The sequence below is a fragment of the Aptenodytes patagonicus genome, chromosome 1 (assembly GCF_965638725.1).
Source record: "Aptenodytes patagonicus chromosome 1, bAptPat1.pri.cur, whole genome shotgun sequence".
Lineage (NCBI taxonomy): Eukaryota > Metazoa > Chordata > Aves > Sphenisciformes > Spheniscidae > Aptenodytes > Aptenodytes patagonicus.
The window spans coordinates 102,764,829-102,788,825 of record NC_134949.1 but is presented as its reverse complement, the minus strand read 5'-3'; the positions used below and the strand labels follow the sequence as shown (position 1 = coordinate 102,788,825).

General features: G+C 37.4%; 1 protein-coding gene across 5 annotated transcripts in view; it reads right to left on the bottom strand.

Annotated features, from left to right (window-relative positions):
- The window catches only part of EPHA6 (EPH receptor A6), a 526,124-nt gene that overhangs the window by 105,205 nt on the left and 396,922 nt on the right, over positions 1–23,997 (bottom strand). For all 5 annotated transcript variants that reach the window (XM_076350956.1, XM_076350973.1, XM_076350963.1 and 2 more), the window contains 2 exons: positions 21,410–21,535; positions 12,258–12,443 (listed from right to left, as the gene is read on the bottom strand). In XM_076350956.1, coding sequence (XP_076207071.1) covers positions 12,258–12,443; positions 21,410–21,535 — 312 coding nt within the window. The remainder of the gene's footprint in view (positions 1–12,257; positions 12,444–21,409; positions 21,536–23,997) is intronic.

Sequence of the window (23,997 nt, the reverse complement as noted above, 5' to 3'; positions counted from 1 at the left end):
TTCCTTAGGTCTGATAGTCTCTCTATTTTGGGGTTACAGGAAATTGATAACAAGGCTCTTTCTTACTCTAGTTCAGGTAAATCTAAGGACCATAACTTGTCCTTAGGTATTAACCTGTACAGCATTACTGGCATTCCCCTTCAACTAATTACTGATGTTGGTCTTGGCATGTTCTGTTTCATCACAAATTTGGCAAAGTGAACTGGTAGGCCTAAGCAACATAGAATAAGAAAAACTCATTATTTCATTCCTTATTCACATACCTGCAAACGAATGTAAAATTTAAAGAGATGTGAACTAGAGAAGTACAGCTTTTCTGGAACAGTTTTAATGACTCAAACATCAACCAATCAAAGTTCAAGCATACAAGCTGATCTGCTTAACTTTGCATATTAGGTGCATCAGAGTATGTTTACACAATGCATTCTCTTGTTTTGTCTGTGAATGCTTTAACTCAGACACCTGGTAACTAGAACCTGGCAGCATAACATGGCTGAAAGTGCTAACACCAATACTATTGGTCCATAAAGATTGTCAGTATAGCCCATATAAGAAAGCACAGATAACTGTGCTCTATTTTTGGTAGTGACACAGACATTTACATCAGTTTTAAAAAGTTATTTAAGGATCTCAAAAGAAGTGTAGCCAGCAGATCGAGGGAGGTGATTCTGCCCCTCTACTCTGCTCTGGTGAGACCCCACCTGGGGGACTGTGTCCAGCTCTGGAGCCCTCAGCACAAGAAAGACATGCACCTGTTAGAGCGGGTCCAGAGGAGGGCCGGAACACCTCTCCTATGAAGAAAGGCTGAGAGAGTTGGGGTTGTTCAGCCCGGAGAAGGCTCCGGGGAGACCTTATTGCGGCCTTTCAGTACCTAAAGGGGGCTTATAAGAAAGTTGGGGACAGGCTTTTTAGTAGGGCCTGTTGCAATAGGACAAGGGGTAATGGTTTTAATCTAAAAGAGGGTAGATTTAGTCTAGATATAAGGAAGAAATTTTTTGTGCTGAGGGTGGTGAAACACTGGAAGAGGTTGCCCAGAGAGGTGGTGGATGTCCCATCCCTGGAAACATTCAAGGTCAGGTTGGACAGGGCTCTGAGCAACCTGATCTAGTTGAAGATGTCCCTGCCCATTGCAGGGGGGTTGGACTAGATGACCTTTAAAGGTCCCTTCCAACCCAAACTATTCTATGATTCTATGATCTCAACTTAGCAAAAAAATCTAGTTGCTATCTTGTACCCGTTTACTTTAATAAGTCTTATGCGTTTTCTGAGGTTTGCAGAAGTACTGAGATACATACCTCCATCCTTAAGATCCATTGGACTAGAGAAGATTAATATTATTTATAATACTCACTACATTTGACAACTCTTCTGTAATAAGGTTCCGGCATTATTAAATTATTTCGTTGTAATGGTTATGGCTTCAATTGCACTCTGCCCCCTGGGTTTCCAAACACTTCATAAATGAACTTGTAAGTCCCCACAGTAACCTTTTCATACATGTAAAGCAGTAGGCTTATCCAAAGAATCGGAGAAATGCAAACAAAACTGTGAGGGTGAACAAGAACTCTTCAGCCACAAACGAACCATAGACAATATTAAGATAATACACTGCAAATAACTTTGTATTAAATTGAAAGCACCAAGGATATATTATTTGATACACTCATATAAGTTTGAGTTTAGTTAAGCCAGTGATAATGGCAGTTGTTTCTCTTAAAAAAAGTAACAATGGGGACTTCACAGTCACCATGTTTACGTCTCCCATGTTTCATCTTGTCACCTCAAGGAGCAGCTGTGCTCCTTGGTACCAGACATGGATCTAGACACAACACCCACCATAGGACAGAAACATTGAATTATCTCTATTATTTTGGTATCTAATCTCGATTTCTCCCCTGAAAGTGCAGTCTTAGCATAACATCTTAATTCAAAAGATCATGAAACAACATGATGGTAAAACCTCATGTGATAAGGCTTCTACCTTAAGCAAGACACATCGTTAGCTTATTATCAAGCACCAACTGTAATCCATAAAAATATAGATATATATTCCCCTAACTGTGACAGTCTTTCTGGTACAAGGTCTTATCATACGTCTCTGCAGCCTACAGTAGCTTTATTGCCAGTCTTTCATTCTTTAGGTGACTGGCAGTACAAGAACTACAGCTGGAAACTAAGAGACTAATGGCAGCACAAAAGAAAGAAAGGTCATAAGCAAATATAGTCTGAGGCAATGAGATGTCAGTCCTGACTATGTTACATCATGATCCATACAAGCTTGTATTCTAAATTGTGTTCTGTGATTTAACTCTTTTTGCTCGGTACTTTCCTCAAGTTTCCCCAGGCTAGAGTATCATAGTTGTGCTGACTGGGTGTAGTTAAGGACTTTAATTTCCTACTTTCAGATGATATAATCACTCTTGTGATTTGAAGTTTGGCAGATATGTGCTATATATACTAGACATTTCTCCACAAGAATGTGGTTAAAGTTTTAATTCTTAGGCTGCTCTGTGTCAGGAAACTGCCCATCTATGTTTCTGTATCATGGACAAATTCAATAAAATTAATTTCTCTTGGCAGTGAAGAAACCAGAAATTCTTTTAAATTTGATCTGTTTTTTATTATTGTTGTCTGTACTAATTCAGTTGCCTTATCTTCCACACTTCGTAGCTAACATGCCCCAAATGAACAACTACTAAATTCCTTGTGTCTATACAATGATTCATTGCTTTGCTGTTTTCTAATTCCATCAATATTCTCTCAGATATTACTGCTTAGTCTATTTATTCTCTCTTGGCAATTCAAACACATCAGCCATTTCATTTTCTGAGATTCTTACCATTCATACCTGATTTTACATGGTTTGCAACCTCATACTCAACAGCTCCATTATGGAACTTTCAAAGCAAGCTATATTTGCGAGAAATTTATATCATCATTCAAAGGTCTTGGCTGAATTTGCAAAATTGAAGTTATTAAGACAGAAAGGGTTTTCCAGGTTAATTTTAATCAGCTATTGCAATGAATATAGGTATATGATTTTTTGAGGTGTTTTGGCTTTTCTAGTTTTCTAATCAACCAGACATGGTAACACCTGAATTAAGTAATGTCCACTGGCATTTAACTAAGCTGCATCTCCCCAAAATTGCAATATGCCACTTCTGGTACTGTGGAGGTATTTCACAAGCAAAATACCGGGCAGTACAGGTGGACGGGTATGCCTGCATGTGACAGTCATGACAATCCCTGAAGCATATAACAAAATCCTGTCTACAGTCTGTATACGGAATTAACTGAAAAGGTGAAACAGAACACACAAACAACTTTTGCATGTGGTAATGACAATTTGATTTCCAGTTCATTCCTTTACTGCTGATCTGCATATGTTTTTATAATAACAAAAAGACAGTTATAAGAATTGTAAGTATCAAGACCAGTTTCAATTTTACTTGATCAAGTTATGCCTCATGAAGTCTACCACAACGCAACGCATTAAAAAGGAAAGAGCACTCAGCCAGACTAACTTCATTTCTTAGAACCAGAAAAAAATAATTAAAACATTTGCAAATACTTAGAAGATGACAGTGTGGTAAGTAACAACCTGCACACATTTCTCAAGAGCAAATCCCACACCAGCCTAATTGCTGCCTGTGACAAATAGGTCTCACAGATAGAAGAGTTACAGTAATGTTATATACGCATATCCCAGATTGGTCACAGTCAAGACAGTGCAGTATGCTTTCCTGCTCTGATATAACTACTGCACAGTCCGGGTAATAACAGCTGGGAAACTGTCCTCGGTGGTTCACTGTCAACCTGGAAAGATACAAACAGTATGGTCCAGGGCGTTTGCTACTGTTCTGTTTTCTCCTTAATGACTGGGATGCTGGAACTGAGAGTGTGTTTCCAAATCTGAGAAAGACACCAAAGTGGAAGGAGCTCTTGCAGATTAGGTTCAGAAGGCAAAATGACTTGGCATGCTAGGGAAAGGTATGAGAAAATATAGAACAAAATTCTGTGAAGACAAAGCAGATAGAAGGAGAAGGCAGTAAACAACCACACAAATACATCCTGGAGGAAAGACTAGACAGCCAGCTGTTTCACAGAGGAGGATCTATGGGTAATAATAAATCAAAATAAAACCCAACAATGGTTGCTATTGAAAACCATGCATTTTTAAAGATGAGTAATACAGTTTACATTTAAAATAATTCTTTCCTGCTTACTAGAGGAAGGTAAGGCTCAGCATCCACTGTATCCACTTTTGAAAGCCATACTTTAAAAAAGATATGAATTGACTGGAGAGTCCAAAGGAAAGCATTAAGAATGACCAAAGGTCTAGCAAACACATACCATGAAGAAAGACTTGACAGAACCTGGATGATCTACCGAAGACAGTAAAGACATTATAATGGTCTACAAATGTAAAATATTGCTGCAAAGAGGAAAGACACAAACTGTTCCACCACAGACAGGAAAAGAGTTAATGGCCTTGAGGTGCAGTAAAAAAAAAAATCAATTTAACACTAGGAAGGTTAAGTATGAGGATAGTTAAACACTCAACAGATTGCCCAGGGAGGCTGTGGAATCTTCACCAGGAGAGGTTTCTGAGAATAGGATAGGCAACCATCTATGTAGACTAGTTTAAATATAATTGACTCTGCCTTGGGGCAGGAAGATGGACAAGATGACCTCTCAGTGTCCTTCACAGCCCAATGCTGTATATTCTGTGAATTACAAGAGAATGATTTATTGTTGAAAAATGGTACAAAGTTAAGCATTTATTTAATTTGCCTTTTAAAAGGACACAACCCTACTTCAATTTTGAGAGTACTGTAATAATTAACAATTAGGTTGAAGCTTACCAAATAATGCTTCTGATATAATCTGACTTTGCTAGGCTCTAAAATACAGCAGAACCTCTCTTAGCTATCATTATCAATTATTCTCAAACTCAGCATGTCTTGGTATTAATATCAGTAAGAGCACCTCACTTCTCAGCAAAGATTTAGCAACAACAAAGTTGCAACAGGACTTTAGCAATACATGTATAAAGAATAAGAAATGAATGTACAGTTATCAAAATAAATCAGCCAAACACAGCTTGTGAATCAGGATTATTGACTGCTTTAGATACGCTCTTTAACCCCCTCACTCCTTTACCTGTGAATTGCAGTTGCAATTGTCATTTATATTTGTTCTCCTCATTGGTCATATGGTTTTCCTACACAGGTAACAGATCAGCCATGTTGTTGCAGCAAACCTGTCAGCACAGTGCAATCTTGTCTCTCTCTGTTATTCATTAAATCTTCTGGTTACAGTTGTTAAAAAAAGCCCCAAACCTTCATATATCACCTACACACTATAACTATCTTGCCCTTTAACTTATTGTACCATATTCTTCTCTAATGGTGGAGGAAGAAATTGCATGCTTTATTCAGAAGATATATGGAAATGCAATCACTTGCAGTTACTAATTATGCTAATTATGCAACTGACAACCACACTTAGAATCATAGAATCATAGAATCATTGAGGTTGGAAAAGACCTCTAAGATCATCGAGTCCAACCGTCGACCCAACACCACCATGTCCACTAAACCATGTCCCTAAGTGCCTCATCTACTCGTCTTTTAAATACTTCCAGGGATGGGGACTCCACCACTTCCCTGGGCAGCCTGTTCCAATGTTTCACCACTCTTTCAGTAAAGACATTTTTCCTTACATCCAATCTAAACCTCCCCTGCCGCAACTTGAGGCCATTTCCTCTCGTCCTGTCACTAGTTACTTGGGAGAAGAGACCAACACCCACCTCGCTACAACCTCCTTTCAGGTAGTTGTAGAGAGCGATGAGGTCTCCCCTCAGCCTCCTTTTCTCCAGGCTAAACAACCCCAGTTCCCTCAGCCGCTCCTCATAAGACTTGTTCTCCAGACCCCTCACCAGCCTCGTTGCCCTTCTCTGGATACGCTCCAGCACCTCAACGTCCTTCTTGTAGTGAGGGGCCCAAAACTGAACACAGTATTCGAGGTGCGGCCTCACCAGGGCCGAGTACAGGGGCACGATCACTTCCCTACTTCTTAAAAAGAAAAAAAAAATCTGGCCATTTCTCATCTACAAGACTTTATCTTTTTATGGCTGTTGGTAAGAATGATTTTTGTCACCTGTTTTTCTACTAGAACCACATCTCACATCAAAGCATCTAAATATCTTTGAAAGTCAGGTCCTACATGTCTGAATACAGACAGCTGAAGGCAAAGGATCCTAAAGAAAGTGAAATCCTGTTTCTCAGGCGTAACTTATAAAAATAGAATTATAAAAGTTTAGTTATGTTAGATACTGTAGCACGGTCAGATTAAGCTGCTGCTAACAAGATGTTAGCTGTTTGTTTGACAACATGCTTTTTCTTCATTGCTTATCGTCCTGTTAAAGACTTCTTTAACAAACAGATAGACTGCTAGCTGCAAAACAGAAAAGCAGAACACAGAAATGTGACTGATTTGAACTTCAGGAAACCATAATGGCCCTTTAATTTTTGCAGAAAAAATCTCAGATTGTAATGAATGAAAGAAAAATTTAATTTTTCCAGAGGTTTAAAAGCTAATTTCATTTAAGTATGTGTTATTCAGGAGAATCAAGTATTGTGTATTCTTAATTTTTGCCTGCAACCTTCAATAAATGGAATGCATGGTAGTTTGTATGTGTTATCCGAAATATCCACACGCATGTGTGCATGTGTAAAAATAACTCAGTACTATCAACATTAATTACGTTCTTCAAATACCAGTTCATGAAGGGTAACCTATTTTGCAAGAAGGCTATAGATACTTAGTTTTGCCTGTGTTACAGCAGTCATGTCCACAGCTCTAACTTTCAAGTCTTCATATTGGATGATATTTTAATAAATTGATCTAGTAAATTTGGCTAACAGTGCGGGTGGCGGTTGTGGTTTTTGCATTAATTTGCTGGCCACAGCAACACTGAATTCAGTAATATGTGCTGTGACATTTACCTATGAAACATGATACAAAGGAAAATAAAGGCAGTGAGCCAAATTTAAATTTACAGCTCCACTTACTGAACAATTTATAACACAACTGAAATTCTGCTATTTTGTGTATCATTATGTGCACGGCTACAATATGCTTCATCAGACAAATTCAGCTTTATGCCTAATGCCATGTTAAGCCCACTGGCTAATATGACACACATATAGTCTCACCACCACTCTGTGTCACAGTGGATTGTCCATAAGCAGAACGGAAGATATTCAGGGATGAGTAATGTCTTCATACCCTGCTGTGTGTGTGTGTTGCATAAGGCAGGTGCAAGTGCCTGCCAGTGAAAGGGGTGGGTTCAAGGCGTGGGTCTGAAGCCATTTTGGCCTCCAACAGGTACATCTGTGCCTGGAGATGGCAGTGATGTCTTCAGTGATGTACTGAGATTACTGACAGAAGTTAATGTCCAGATTTGAAATTGGTTATGCTCTAGGTTATAAACAATACTATAATGCTAACATGGAATTTATTAACACCGTATGTTTTCTGTTGGCCCTAAAGGTTTTACTTTTCAGAAATCAATGATAAATACTGTAATGTAGGTCACATTTTTTTGGTGTATAATCATAATCATATTTTGTAAGCTATCATGGTGTAGTCTACTTCAAATAGTCACAACTTAACTCTTAAAAGGTCAACATTTAAACTTTGCACAATCACATTTCTTGGGAGTACAATTTCACCATCCATGACCAAGGTAAGAATGTTACAAACACCGCCACAAAATTTCCTCAATCCTTTTGCATAAAGCCAATTATACAATGCTGTGTATAATAGACACATGTACTGCAAAAGACGTCACCTTCCAAAATGAATTCTGAACTCCATTTAACAGTCTCAACCTGTTAACAGGTTGGAGAAAAGGACAACATTAAATTCATTACACTAAGGGCTCAAAGGCCTAGAACACAATGTCTTGGCTGGAAAAAAAATATTCATTGTTATCTCCTGCATTTTTGATAAATGAAAAATGGCTCAGATATGAAGAGCTACATACTGCAGATTGTAGTGAAAGCGGATCATGCTGCTGCTTTGCCTTCCTCCTGGACAAGGCAAGGTACACTGACCTCCGGACTCTTCTTGCACTGGACAGGTTATACACAATAATTTAAAAGAACCTCAATGATTAAAGCTTTGAATTTAATCTGCCAGATGACTGACTAAAGATTTCAGAACTGTGATAGCATTCACAATTTGAAAGTCACTAAAGCAAAACAGTGAGGAGACAATAAGGGAGCTGAAGGTGTCATTCCAAACCCAGACTCGGTGTTACGGGGATGTGAGCTTACACAGAACCAAAAATCTAGGTGCTGTCTTCATTCATCCTCCTTTTCTGAAGGGATTAATTTGAGAATTCTTCTGGAGAATAACAATATACAGAATGTTGTTAAAGAAAATGAATGCCTTAAAAAGATTCCTCTTGTAAATGTGACAGGTGCAAATCCTCCAGTAGTCAAAGTTCAGAAATGGAAGCAATTCCTTAGAAATTAATTTTAACAATTGAAAGTTATTTGGGGTAAAGTCTGAGGGGGAGAGGAACAAACTAAGATTATGACTACAATAAAGCCCTTGTGTGCATTGATATTTTGTATTGACACAGTATTACACAGTACTGACGAGGCCGTGCTTTAAACTATTGTGTAAGACACCATCAAGCTAAACTAACTATAGATTCCAGTTTGGCTAATGTAACACCAATGATTTCTTCCAGTACAGTTGCAATAGTCAGAGACCATTTTTTCATGTCTCTTGTAGATATAGTTGTGTTGGCAGGTGTTTGCTGCAAGCCTACCTTTAGTTTACTTTGCAGACTTTCCATGAAAAGTCTTCAGGCTTCAACATGATGTAGAAGTGGAAGACACATCTTACTTCCATATAGCCCAGTTCTCAATGTTGGTTACATATGTTCATGCTGGAGAAAGAAGCTTTATTTTTCTTATACCTGTTTATGAAATAGCAGCAGCTTGGACGATGACATACAACTCGGCTGAGCATGCCCTGACACACCCAAGGAGAGCTCCCAAAATTATCACTGTGCTAATATGACTTGAAAGGGAAACATGGATGTTTTTATAAAGTGCCTAAGCAACTCCCATCAATTTGCAAGGCAATAAACAGCCTTTTGTGGCAAACCATGCAAGGAATGGTGTTGCTAAAACAAACCAAACAGGAATAAAGTTTCCCTTGTGACTTCTGATTAGCAATATAAGCGAACTATCGGATCCAGATTCTGAGCTACGGTGTATTTGCCTTAGCCCGGCAAATTGCCCTTGAAATGAACTCTCTGCTAACAGAAAGCTTGTGCTACAGCAACTGTTCTGCCTACCGCTCTCTGTGATTAGGGATAGCAGTTAGGACAAGTGAGAAATGAAGCAATCAGAAAAGGGGATTAAAACTCTGTTTCAGACCTACTTCTGAGCAGGCTTAGTTTAGCATTTTTTCATCCTGTACTGTACATATTCCATAGCAATTTTGAAAACAGTAGCATTTAAAAGTTAACATCTGCTTAGCTGGTAGCACCAGATAAAGGCTCTCATTTGTAATGAACAGGCAAATTTGTTATTGCCACAGTCAATAGCTATTGACTTGGTAGAGCACTTCTGCTTATTACAATCAAATCCTTTTTCTTTTTTGTTCAATAGTCAATGACACTGTAGTGGAAGGTACTGCTTGCAAGCTGATGCAATATATATCAGCAACTGCTAGGAGTTAATGACTAATGGTTACAAAGAGGAAAGCATGTGCTAAGAACAGCATTACATGTCTATTAAACAAATTTACTGCATCCGATGTGCCTTTATAGGTTAGTGGAACTGTAATGCACACCAGATAAATAGTTTCTGCTGTTATTAATCTAAGATTTAACACAAAACACCTTTTAATCATGCTATCATTACATAAATAATTTGGCTAGGACAAGGTTCTGTCTCATTTTTACGACACACCTTTTAGTTATAGGAAATTTCGGTCCCGTGTGCAATCCTAGATTTAGGATTTAGGGAGATGCAAGGTAAATGCTCTGCTCCCAGATGAAGCCATGTTATTCTCTAAATACCACAGATGGGGCAGCGTAAATGCAAGGCAACATCCTAAAGATAAACTGGCAAAAGAGAAGCATAGCAGAGTGCGTGTGTCCATTGCTCAGCCTGCCTCCTAGCTTCTTCCCTGCAGCAGAGCAGTACTGCACAACTTTGTCCTTTACGCTTTATGTAACTTGCACTTTCCATGCCTTAGGGTGAAACTTGTTGATAACTCATAATATTTTTTTGATTCTATAATTATTGCTGTATAATTTTTTTATTTTTTTAAACCTGCCTGACCAAAAAATATTTTCTTTCAGATGTTCTCTACTTATTTTATATTTGAAAGAGATGCATATTTTTATAGGACAGTGTGACTATAACAGTAACACCTACTATTTTTATATTACCTCTAGGCAAACATTCCAAAAACAATAATAAAGTTTGCTGACTCCTTAGAGAAAAGCAGAACTGCTAATGATGACTTCTTGACTTAAGGTTGTCTATAATCACTTTTACTGTAGAACAGGAAGAAATATTCTAATGTTGGAGCACTGATTTATCTGTTTGTTTCTGTTTTCTTAATGCAATTTTCATTTCTCTCTAGACCGATGATGAGACATTACAGAAAGAAAATTTATAAATGTGGCAAAGATTAAACAATTATGCTATTGCCAAGTACATTATACTGTACTCTGTGTGCACCATCTAATTGGATTTAAACAATGTTTGTGAATCACAGCCATTAGCCTTTTTCAGAAATGAGACATACGCTACTAGATCTACCACATGGATCCTAGTCATACCTGTGATACTGGTTCATAAACTGCCCATGTTGGTGAAGGCTGGTGGAATTTAATTGCTGCTATGCTGCTCATTATGAAGCAAGGAGCTAAATTCAATTAAGTTCCTACATATTTCATCTCTTGACAAAGATCTCCAATGCTGCTCAGCCAGTATTAACTCGTGTTCTTGTTTGTTGTCAGCAGAGCAGTAACTGACAGGAGAGCAATGGAGGAGACTAAGCCATATCTTTCCAGAAGTCTGCAACGTAATGGATTCTGTTAGTCTAGTAACCAAACATTCCTAAATAATAATGAATTTATCCTTGCAATACTGTGTGAAGAAAAAAAAAAGATCCTTTTCATCTTAATTTAGAACCTCAGAGAGACAGATTTGAACAAGGTTATCCCATAAACCTATTGTAATTCCATTCCAATGACAAGAGTTCAGGAGCTATAATTTTCTCTTTGTTCTAGTACATTGTGTTTTCCAAACATAGCTTTTGATATTGTAACAAGGTGAAAGCAGGAAATATTCATAACATATTTATTGTATTTACTGTGGTGGTAAGAGGACATCATTGTTTTATACATACAACACTTGATCTTTAAAAGAAAAATATGAGTACTGCAAATCGGCAAACAACATGGCTTAGTCAAGGCAATGATTAATTTTGAGAAGAGTATAACTTATGAATTTTTTAATTCATTACTGCAAAAAGTTGGCATTAAAAAAATTACATGCATGTTAATAAGACTTTTACTTAAAACTTAAATGATAACTAGATATTTCAGCATTTCAGAAAAGCCCATAACCCTGCTAAAAATGCTACATTTCGGAGACAAGGGATATCTCTTGGCAGCTGCAATAGGTATAAAGAGTAAGACATTTCATAGATTTTTCTGGAATTTTAGTGAATCATCTGCAAGCGTACAATAAGTTTAAAAGAGTTTACATTTTATTTCTTTAAAACAGGAAATACTAAAATCAGTAAACCACAACCAAATAAAGAGTGAGTGCTTGTGGGAAAAGAAGACTATAGCTGCTACCTGACACAATGATTTGACTTCATTGTCAACTCAGTTACATTTATGGCTTTCTCTACTGTATTGCACTTGCCTATAAGCAAACTCTACAGTGCTATTTCGTAAGAACCTGTAAAGACTTTATTTGAATGAGGAGGATTTTTATTAAAAAATAAAAATAAAAAATTTCTAATTGAAAACAGATAGGCTATGAATTTCCTATTATGGTCCCTCTGCAGTTTCTGCTGCACTTTATGATTTGGATAATTTCTGAGAATTGCAATCCATATTGAATGTGGAAGTAATATGTAATTTTGATACTAAATGACACGGAATGGGAAAAAAACCAAAAAAGCTATTAATAGAAACTTACTTTTTGTAACAACTCCTTCAAGGCGAATTATATTTGGGTGATCAAATTGTCCCATAATACTAGCCTCTCTCAGGAAATCTCTTCTCTGCCTGTCCACATAGCCGCCTTTTAGAGTTTTAATTGCAACAGGTATCTCTCTTTTTCCTGGTGTCTTCAGACGCCCACTGCATACTTCTCCAAACTCACCTTAAATAGATAAAATATTTGTTAGATCATTCATAGTACCTGAAGAACTACAGTACAGTTTGTACTGCTGAATTTAAACACCTTATTTTTCAAAATAACCTTCAATAGCTGTCTTAAAAGCTGTCTTTTTTAATAGTTCTGAATTATTTGTAGCTGTCAATGAAACAAGAACACAAAAATATTCAAGAAACTCACACATTCTGTAGAAGTGGACAGAGAAATAACAGATGGGATACTCAAGTTCCCAAGTTTCATCACATCCAGGAAAAGCAAAATATTCAGCCTTACTTCACAACAAATAATCACCTTTCCTTTGTGCCACACCACAAGATCATGGGGACTTGTACTTTCACTGCAACAACCAAACCATCTGCCCTCCACAGTGTGGTTCATCTTGCTTTACTGACACTTTGAGGCTGAACTTTGGTATCAATACGCTTGTGATATAACTGAGCATGCTATGAGGAAGGAACATAATGACACTTAGATTTTAATTCTAATGATGACAAAATATCTATCTAAAATATCTATTTATAGCAATATCTATCTATAGGGGTGTCATGCACTAAGACCTATATGAAAAGAAATGCTGTGAGAATATCAGAATACCTGACTATCTTCCAACTGTAGAAAGCGATTAAAATGTACTTAATGCTATTATGCCCCAGAAAAGCACTCGCACATGATTTATTTAAATGGACTTACACACCTACTTGAAATTAATTACATATTTCACTGTTCAGACAGCCAAAGGCCAACAGTTTCAGCAAATCAGGACTGAGTTGCATGACGAGAGGAATCTCAATGCTTGCTTCACCTGATGTTTTCCTGTGTATGTAAGGGCCTTTGAAGAATGCGTGTCTCCTCACATTCCCTTTACACATTTACTAATTAAGTTTGTATCACAACTTTCCTTTGATCTTGAAGTCACTCAGAAGTTATTTATAGCCCCCACCAAATATACTCTGGATGCCTGCAGGTCAGTTTTCAATGGGTCATAATTCAGTAAATGAAAAACAATGTTCACAAAAATATTTCAAAGTGCTTCTCAGTGCAGGGTACTTCCATAGCAAAACTAAATTCTCTACCCCAGTCATTTTGGAATCAGAACTGTTGAAAAACAAAAAATGAGTCATAAACAGATATATATTTAACTGGAGGAAATAATTTGTTACTGCCTCCATTGAGTGCTGTCTGAATTAGTTTTCCTTAAACTTTAAGGACAGAACAAAATAAAACAAGAGAGCTCTATCCTGTAACAGTGTCTTCAGATATGAACTGAATCTAGAAGAGAGATCCTTAAAGACAGAAGCTTCACTTCAGAAAATTATAACTCCCTGATGTTATAGGATTAGAATGGATATTGCCATCCAGCTTTTATTTTATTAGGTTCTGTTGCTTCCACTAAAATAAAACAAGGTTTCATTAGCCAATAAGATCCAGGAAGAGTGGAGGGATTAAGAAAACAATTTCATAGCTTGTTTTTCACTTCAAAACAGAGACATCATCAAGTGCAAGAGTACAATTAACAGATGCTGAATATAACCTCTGAATAAATTAGCAGCTTCTTAAACAGCTAAGAAAAGCCAAGTGTCCTAGGTCTTCTTTCTACCAAAAAAACCCCCATTTGTTTTATTTCTACATAATTTTTAAAAATAAATCAAAGCATGTGCTTCCCTGAAGATGTGTGCGTATGTGTGAAAATATATGTCATCAGACTAATGCTCTGGGAAACTTTTGACAAAAGGGGAAGTTGGGTAGGGATTTTCCTATACGATTTTGCCCCTTTAGCTCTTAGAAGGCTCTCCGTAAAAGTTTGTTTGCCTGACTACTGCCACTGACAAAGTAGTAGCTAATCTGGACTTCTAAAGTCCTACCATAAAACAAAGTCATGAAACCTGAATGTTTTGAAGGAGACATGGTATATCAATCTTCTATTCTGTGATACATCCAGCAGTGCTAGAACACATCTCTAAAGCCATGACCTTATTGCATCTTACTGGCTTTTCAAACTTAAATGCCTAAAATGAGCAAAATTTCCGATTTCTTTCTCTTGATGAAACAGTGAAAAGCGAAAATACTAGAGCCTTAATATCCAGATTTTTAAAGAGATTTCAAGATCAATAAATCTGCAGAACTGCAAAATCTCATTTTTGAGAATAATTTGGAAAACATAGGTTATAGAATAAATCGTTTTGCTATTATAAGATTATACAAGACTACTACAACTTCAGAATTTCAGAAATAATGACATTCATACCTCAGGGACTGTAAAGGGCTGTTCATCAAGTGTTTTGAAATGAATTAAACTGAAGGAGGCAAGTGAAGGACTTATAATCCCAAGATTTATTATCTGTACAACATCCAAAGCAGGGGAAGGAACATCATGACTTCTCCCTGACCTGTTTTTTTGCCCTTTTTTGGATGTATGACTTGTACAGGTAGAAAGAAATTTCGCTCCCCTTGGATACTGGGATTGATAAACTGGTGAACATAAAGACTAACAACAGCAATTTTTTTGTGATGTGATGTCAAACAGACAGTAAGCGATCATCAGCTCACAGAACAGACAGCTACTACATTTAGAAATCTAAGGTATGTGTAATAACTTCTAGTTCTGGTTTAGACTAGATGGAGATCAATGATATAATTTAAAGCATTGAACTATTTACACTGAGAAAGAGTTTGACAAGATTTCATCCCAGAGTATTTTTTCTTCACTGTTGTTCAGATAAAGAATTTTGAATGTTTTTAAAGTCAAAGGGGAATGTATTCATCAAAAGGGATTTTTAAAATCTAAGAATCTGTCTCATTGCTCAAGTTTGAAGATAAACAAGACAAAATGTTGACCCTGCAGAAGTAAAGGTTCATGACTGCATGTGTAATAAGTAGAAGCTAAGAGCCGGATGTCAAAGAAGTCGACATCTTTCCTTGCTCCAGGGAAAAAGCTGGTGATAACTAGAGAAAAGGTAGAGTTCATTGGCTGTTCAGTTTTAATAAAGTGTAAATAATACCTTGTTTAATGATATAAACCCCACACATCTTACTGTATGTTGTACAAAAAGAAGCTAATTGAGCAGTCTAGAAACTTACCCTGTGCAAACCACGCATCCCTTTTCTCATTCAGTCATAACACGTGTTATTTAAAATGAAACAGGAATAGTCAGTCACTTAAAAGTCTGATATGCAGTCTGGTATTACTACATGGGATCAAAACAAATGTCTTACAACACAGTTGCTATTGATAGAACTGAAAGGTCACAGCACCAAATACAGCTCAACTCATTTTCCCCAGTTTTAGTCATTCGACCTGTGGGAGAACTGGCAGAAGATTTAGATTATAAAAAGAATATAGTGTACTCTCTGTGAAAAATTGAAGAGTTGGCCTCTTCCTTGAGTTTCAACATTTTAACAAAGAAAATAAGAGGATAATTGTAACTTTTAAGGCAGACTTGACAAAGTACCTCTGGGAATTCCTTCCATGAAGAGGTGCTGAAGCCTTAAACCAAAGAGCATGGTTTAAGTGATGGGGCAGAAAAAAGTATCATGGGCAGGACAAAATCAAACGATATGATAACGTCAGTAGGTGCAGCAAGCTCAATATGAAGAGTGGCTGAAAGGGACCATCTAAAGAAAATCTACAGCAATGAAAAGATGGCAAATTGTGGGAACCGGCAAAAAGGCACCCAGTGATCTTTGCAATGAACAAATTGGAGATCTCATGGAATATTTAATACTAGTGATAAAAAAAACTTGGCCAGGAGTTTTGAATCCAAGAATATACAATATCAAATTAAACAGTCGTAAAACTTCGTCATAAAATAAAAGGGAATGGACTAATCAATTTCACCATTTAAACTAACTATTGCTAGAACGTGAACTTCATTAATACCTGTTTGTTTGGTTGATGTTACCATGAGAAACGTAAGCTAAGCACTTACAAATACTGTTTTGCCTTTGGTATTGTAATCTGCTTGCTATTATGAATATTTGATCAAACTGCAATGTCCATTTTGGTTGTAAACTGTTTCCCCTACTGCCTTTACCCTCCAGTTTGAACCAAGATACCAGCAGAAGTTATTCGAAGACTAACAAAAGAGACCATTAACAGCTATTAACCTGGATAATCTTTCATTCAATCAAAAGGTCTACAAAACAGTATTTTTTTCTCAGATGAACCAGATGTAAGCTAGGACATGATGGAAAGCCACTCGGGGAAGTAACCTGACTACATATCCATCTTGAATCTGGATTTATGTGCAGATATTGTTACTTTAATGCAGATCTCTTGTGTCTACACATGGAGTAAGTAAAGCATGAATAATTTAGAAAGGACTTTGCAAAGTCTGTATTTTACTTGCTTTATTTTCAAAGCACCAGAAGGAAGGATAGTAATTCAGAGAGTTTGCAGATGTACTGTAACACCAAAAGCATGCCAGAGGGGAAGACTGGGAGAGCTGAGATCAAAGTTTCAGTTAACTGGCTCCATAGAATATAGTGGCTGCATTCAAAAACATAAGCTCAGTAAATGTCCAGTAGGAGGACTTTAAAGAGGATTTTAACAAGAGATTGCACTAATTCATTTTTTCTCAAAGTAATCTCATGAGCTCAGCATCCGTTCTTAAATTGTTGCTGCTTTGCATTTCCTATTATTACCTGCCTAATGATATGAACTTGCAATAGGAATGTTTATTAAATCTACAACTACATGTATAGGCAGTCTCTTTTTATTTTGGCTATGATGTCTTTGACTGTTGCAAGCCAAGTGTCGTCTTGAACTTTGTAACTACTAAAGGCTATTTTCCAATCTGCTGTTACTGCTTGAAGATCTTGCTTCTTTTTCAATTTGACCATTTGTTGCCGCATTCTCTGAACCTGTTTAGTTTCTGATGGAAAAACATCATTATGTGGAGCAGTCAGTGTGTAAGCAACAATTTTAGATATTTGCTCTCTCTTTTTACATCATGTAGTACTACCCTTATGTTACTAGTACTTGGCACCAAAGGAGCAGACCAAATTGTCTGTATAACATGGCTAATAAATGATTGCAGAGAAATCCTGGTGTCTTGTGCAGCATTCAGATGTACCTTTACAACAGAGTGTAAGTAGGTAAATTCACTCAGCGGCTCTTAGATTTTGCACTTCTAAGCAAAGACTGAAATATAGGACAAAAATAATAAATAGGAAGTCTTTGTTTTTCAAGTCTATAGTGTATGTGTATCTGAGGTAAGTGGAGCGGTTAGGAGATTTTAACTTTTAACAGTGCTGTAATCAGAAATGAGATAATCAGTAGCTTTAGCTGAAAATACTACTTCTGATTTGATGGTATCCTCAGACAGATTACTCTGTAGCAAATAATATAATGTACATTTCCAATTCACATCATGCAAGATACTTCAATAGATAACTTGGGTACAGAGTTAGGTAAGCTGAAAGAAACTAGAAAAAACACTTGCCTTGAGTGTCAAAGCCACCTGCACTACAACTAGTGAATTGTCAAGAGCTTTTGGACATGACTTTTTCCATTGAAAAACCAGATTGGAAACTGCTTTCAGGAAAAGATCAGTTTCAAAAATTTCTTGACCAGAAATGCTAGAAAAAAATTTCAAATACTTGCAGTGTTTCACTTTGACAATTTCAAAATGAAAACTTTTAGTTCTTGAATGGAAATAATTTTTGTTTTGAAAAATTGAAGTTACAGAAATTCAAAATGAAAATCATTGATCAAACTAAAATGTTCAAACAAAACAAATTTAAGAAATGCATCTATTAATTCACTTCTTAAAAGATTTTAATGTTTCATTTGGTAAAAGATTTTAACTTTTTGTTTTACTTAAGTGAACATTGTAAACATCTTTTTAAAGTAATTCTCCTATGATAAGAAATCCATTTTATATTGGTTGCAATGTTTAATACAGTATTAGAGAGAAGGCATAAAGAAAATTTTAGAACTGCTGTGAATTATAATGACATGTTATGTCCCCTAGCAGCTATCAAAGAACTCTGAGAATTTGTACTCTCCGTGCCTCAGGCATGGTATTTAACCTGTATCTTGCCTGCATGGAAATGGGTTTAAATTTCATTGCAACCAGTTTGCAAGTCCTGCTAGGCAAATATCTTTGAAGATGGCAGATTACCCAAGTAATTTTAGAAGATAAAAAAATATTTAAAAAAATATGTCAAAGCAGGCAAAAATTCACTCCCATGCATACAAGAAAAGGGAGAGAGAAGCTGAATAAAGAATTTTCATAAACGAATTAAGTTGAGAATAAGGACACAATTTTCATCTGAACCAAAATCAATAAGCTCAATCCTTGTCTGTTGTATTCAACTCCTTTGAAATCAGCAGTTATACCAGTGCTAAATATAGTTCAATATGCTTTATAATCTAAGACATCAGTATCTATAGTATGTCTGAAGAAAAGGAAGAAATAAAAGAAATCAGATAGAATGTTTTCTGCAGAAGTCAGCCCTCTGGGGCCTCTCTCAAGCTCATAATTCCAATGGTGCACAGTGCCAGCTACATATTATCTAGCTTAAGCAATCAGGTAAACTCTAAAGTACTCTAGCGATATGGACTGCAGAGTGAAACAGAATTTTCTCTCTTACTTTCAGGTTGATACTGTCTCTCCCCTGTTTGTTAACAGACCAGGTTTTATTTCTGTTATATTATTTGCATGACATTTTCTAGTGCATAAAACACTTTTTAGCAGCACTGGAGACATTTCCATTGCTATCAGTGTAGTAACGTATCATTAAATGAGGGATCTCAACTGAAAAATACCTCTCCTTTCTCAAGTGACTAAGATATATGAAACAAAGATAAAAAAGAAGGATCATAGTATATTATGTCTTCTGATAGTAATTTTTCTGACAATACTTGCTCGCATGAGTTTTTTGGTGGGCTCACTATGAGCAAATTAAAATAATTTTTTTTTCCACTGACCCTCCTCTACAAGATGTAACTCTGATTTTTGCATTCTGCTGTACTGTGAAGTATTTTATTTTTTTCTTGATGGTATTAAAGTTAGAGAAAGTAAATAAGGTTAAAAAAAAGCGTTTGTATGTTGGCATTTACTTAGTAAGTAATAAAACAGTATTGTTAAACAAAGCCCAGAATGGATAGCTCAAAGATGGGCATTGGAGTATGGAACATACTAATTATTGCTACTGAAATAAAGTTATATTGAGGTGAAGACAAAACATCTGTGTAGTCAGTATTATAAGTACCTTTAAGACAGCAATTTACAAAACTCAGTCACTTTTAATGTCTTAAAGACACAGAGAAATATCCATATTGTGTAAATTGAAGACAGGTATTGTGTCAATGTCTTTCACAGGAAGAAATTAAATTTCAGAGCTGGAATTAGAGCTCAGGATTCTGTTTCTATGTTCATTAAAATTTCTGACACAGACCCTTAGCTCTCCCACCTTCCCTTTCTGTTGGGGCTGAGAAATGATTAATGCTCCCCAGCCACTGACACTGTGTGGGTAACAACACAGAGGATGTCATGCACCACAGGAACTTCAGACTCTCCTTGTCAGTCTGCTTTTTGTTTTAATTTGTTATAACTGTGAGAAATGTTGGTGGGCCTTCTGAATGACACATTGGTCACAAGCCATGCATTGAGATCCACTAGTTAGGTAACTTTGTAAGGCCCTTTTCTAGCCTTGTCTCTCTAAGTCCTCAGTGAACTACAACTGGGTAAAACAAAGAGCAAACAATCTCAGGACCTGGTCAATAATGAAATGCTATCTGCCCTAGTGAGTCAGGACACCAGTTACAAGAAATGGTTTTACAAGGCTCTGATCTTTCCAAGTATTTCACTTTTGTTGTGTTAACCACAGGGGTGTGTTTTCTGTCACCATTGAGCTCCCACCAGGACCTCTAGTGAACTCTATAGACAGCAACCATGAGTCTTTATCCCTACAAAGGCTTTCCAAAAGTGAATGCATGGGAACACTTGCACAGCACTTTCCTGAGTAGCAAAACCTGACAATTAAACCAAAGCTAAGACAAGGGGATAACACTTAATGCACAGACTAGACATGCCTATAAACATAGCACATTAGCAAAGTGTAAGATACCTGAAAATACAAGGGACATATTATCTTCCTTAGAAAAAAAGGCCAATATACATACAGAATTAATGAACTTCTGAAACATTTTCAAACAGCTGTGAAATGGCCTACATCCCCCAATGAGATGTTCTCAGCTGAAGGTAAACACCCCATAGATGAGAACAGTGTCTAAAACAATTGTTCAGATGTAAGTCTTCTCTGTCCCCACCACACACTTGGACAAAGAAACAGGGATGTAAGAGGAGAACCTGCAGCTATTTTCCCCATTCACACTGCTTCCTAGCTCCACATACTGTCTACACCTTCTCATCAGAGCTTCCTCTTCCCCTCTCTGCCAATGCTCGTCCTCCGCACAGCTACAGGAAAACCTGTCCCAAGCCAGCCTCTCCTTTTCCCCCTTGTACTCCTCCTATTTTCTATTTGAGAATATTTTTTGCTCAGTCTTCTATATTCTGATTTTATCTCCCACCAGAAAGAAATTCTGATCTAATCTCCCCCTCAATGACAGAGAATATGTGACACTATGGCAAATGCTGAGTGATGCAGTGTTTTGAGTACATTTGGAACAAAGCAAAGAAACAAACAAACAAACAAACCCCCAAATCCAACCCTACCCAAAAAATTGATAAAGTCTTAAAAAAGGTTTGGGATAAACCTATCGCTTAGGAGAATCTGCCTCTCAAGAACTCCTTATTTGAATATACCCACGTTTGGAATATAGCCAAACACAATACCTCATGTACACCACACTTGAGAGTGAACTGGTGCTATCAGAGAAATATGCCCACATTTTGTACTATACTTGACCACTTGCATTATCATGGTGACTTGAAAAAAGTGGCCTATCCATGCGTAGACATTTTTTAAAGTGGGTGTACTTTTACCTGCCCCAATAACTCTCTCAATACGAATTCTTGAAGGATCTATCTCCTTTGCAAACTCATGGACAGCAAGAGATGGGTCTTCATATGTGTCTGGATCAATATATGTTTTGATTCCTGGGAAACGTACTGCAAAAAAGAGAAAACACTAGGAATCAAGCATTCTTTGACATTCACGCACTGTAACAATATGGTTTTCTCTTTTTTTTTTTTGGTTGACTAGACAATTGAAAGGATTGGAAATAATATATTAAATCTTCCACATTTAAAGTTCCAGAACCCAACAGAAGAGGATAATGACCCAAAATTATTAATGCTTGCTGCTGAGTTCACAGAAACCAACTGTAGAATGCACGAGTTGTCCCCATTTGCTGGCAGCACCAGGGCCTTCAAAGATTGACTAGGCACAGACGTAAGCATTTCCTCTTATCCTTCAAGTGGCTTTTTTAGGTGAGGCTTCTGAGACATTAAAGAGCTGGGTGTTACAACTCCACAGACAGAGGATAAGTCTCTGCCAACCCAACACTAGCAAAATCATTCAAAAGTACTGGCTGAACTATGAGCAAGGTCCTTCTGGACCCTGCTCAAATCTTCTGAGACGTTCTGGGTGACTGAAAGCATGGATACTTCTTCAGGATTGCTGCAGTGCATTGTTACATCAAACATCCTTTCAGCTTGCAATGATAACTGATAAACAGTATTAGTGTAAAGAACGGAGGAAATACGGGTATTAGGTTCTCTGAATGTTATTTATACCTCTAGTTTGCTAGCTACACAGGTCCCAGAGTTTATCCTGTCCCACAGGAACAAAAAGTCAAAGGCCTTTAGAAAACTCAGTCTGTGGTATTCAACTGATAAGATAGTGTCAAACTCTTAGGCTGTTTTGTCTCTGTCCCAGCTGAACACAAGCATCTCCTGAGGTATAGCATTTCAGGCAGGAAAATTAAGAGGACAATAAAGTTTTTGGAAACTTCTCCTTAGGAAAAAATAACAGCCCTAGCTAAGTTTTAAGGAAAATGCTATTTTGGGTAAGATAAAGTACATTAGATTTTTTTTTTATTGTAAGCATTTCCTTTCCAAATGCTATTTAGTATATTAGTCTGAAGAGGCTCCTTGGACTCTCTGCACTTAGCTCACATCCTTAAGGAATGCTTCAAGTACAGCTGGTACATCTGGAAAATGCAGCAAGTCACAAGAGAAAATATGAGCTCTGAGCTGGTCACTTGAAAGGGTGTCTACAGAGACAGCAAGTGAGGGCTTAAAGATACGGGGAAAAGCGGATCCTGAAGACTAACAGTGATTACTGCCAAAGCAGTTTATATTCCCCTTTGCTGCTCCTTGGTCAATTTAGGCAATCTGTCCTTTACTCTGAAAACAGTGCTTTCTAATTCACTCCTTTCATTTACGGGTGGATGTCTGAACATTCCTTTTGCCAAACAGGTCCAATCTTTGAGATCCTTTTCTCTGAGGATGGGTCCTGGAAGACTGTGCTGTTTTGTTCTCCTCTGATCAGCTTGAACAACCAGAGAGCCAGGTGCAAGACAAGAACAAAAATATCAAAATCCATTTACAAGTCTTCGACAATTTCTGTCTGCTTCCTTGGAGATGGCCATGGCAATAGTGGGTTGATGCCAGATTGCTCTGGCAGGCTCCAGCAAGCCATCATTTTCTGGCATGGCTAATGTCCCTCGTGTTCTTGAGTATGGCATGTCCAAGAACTTATGTTGTTTCTCTTGGACTATCTGGATGGGAATTTTTTTAGGCTGCTGCCATGTGGTGATTAGGTTCTGGAAAACTTTCAATTCATTAACAGAAGTTGATATAGATAATGCATCAACTTATCAGGATAAGAGGAGGATACTGCAGCTGAGTCCAGAGAATCTCTTTTAAAAGACTTAAGTACCTCTCAGCCTTCTTCCTCTTATCACTTAGTAGCTGAGTCTAAAGCAGCTCATTATCTGATGAGCCTAAATGCATTAGGTGAAGAACACATGTTCAGGATACAGGAATGTGGCTGGGCTTCATTAAGTAGTGTGCAACAGCCATTTGGACCACTGCTGATAGAGTACACACACCATACAGAAATGGGGAGGACACCAGACATCATGGGATGTCGTATTATCAGCAAGATCACGGACCCCTTTCTAACTCCCTTCAAAGAGTCTTATTTCCTGAAATCTTCCTCTGACTCACACTGAGCTGCCAAGGGAGAGAGGAGGGATGAACAGGAGGTGGTTTTCTTCTGCACACAGCAGAAGCACAGGATGTAAAGCGTGGACATGACAAACCTGGGAACAGGAACAGGTGACGCTAACCAGTGCAGGTTTTGCAGTGGAGGTTTTTTTTAAACAGCTTCAGCCAGTCTAGGAGAGGTCACCCTTATACTGATCCCAGCAGAGACTGTGCAGCCCCACACACTGTTTCAAGTTGAGATGCTGGATACCAAATCTATAGGTAGTCAGCAGTCAGATATTGCTGCTAGCATGAAGGAGGTACTTCTTATGGAGGTGCTGAGTGCTCAGCGTAAAGGAGGGAGTATTGTTGGCAATACAGTCTTAGCTGCTGGGGTAAATCACAGTAATTCCTCTTTA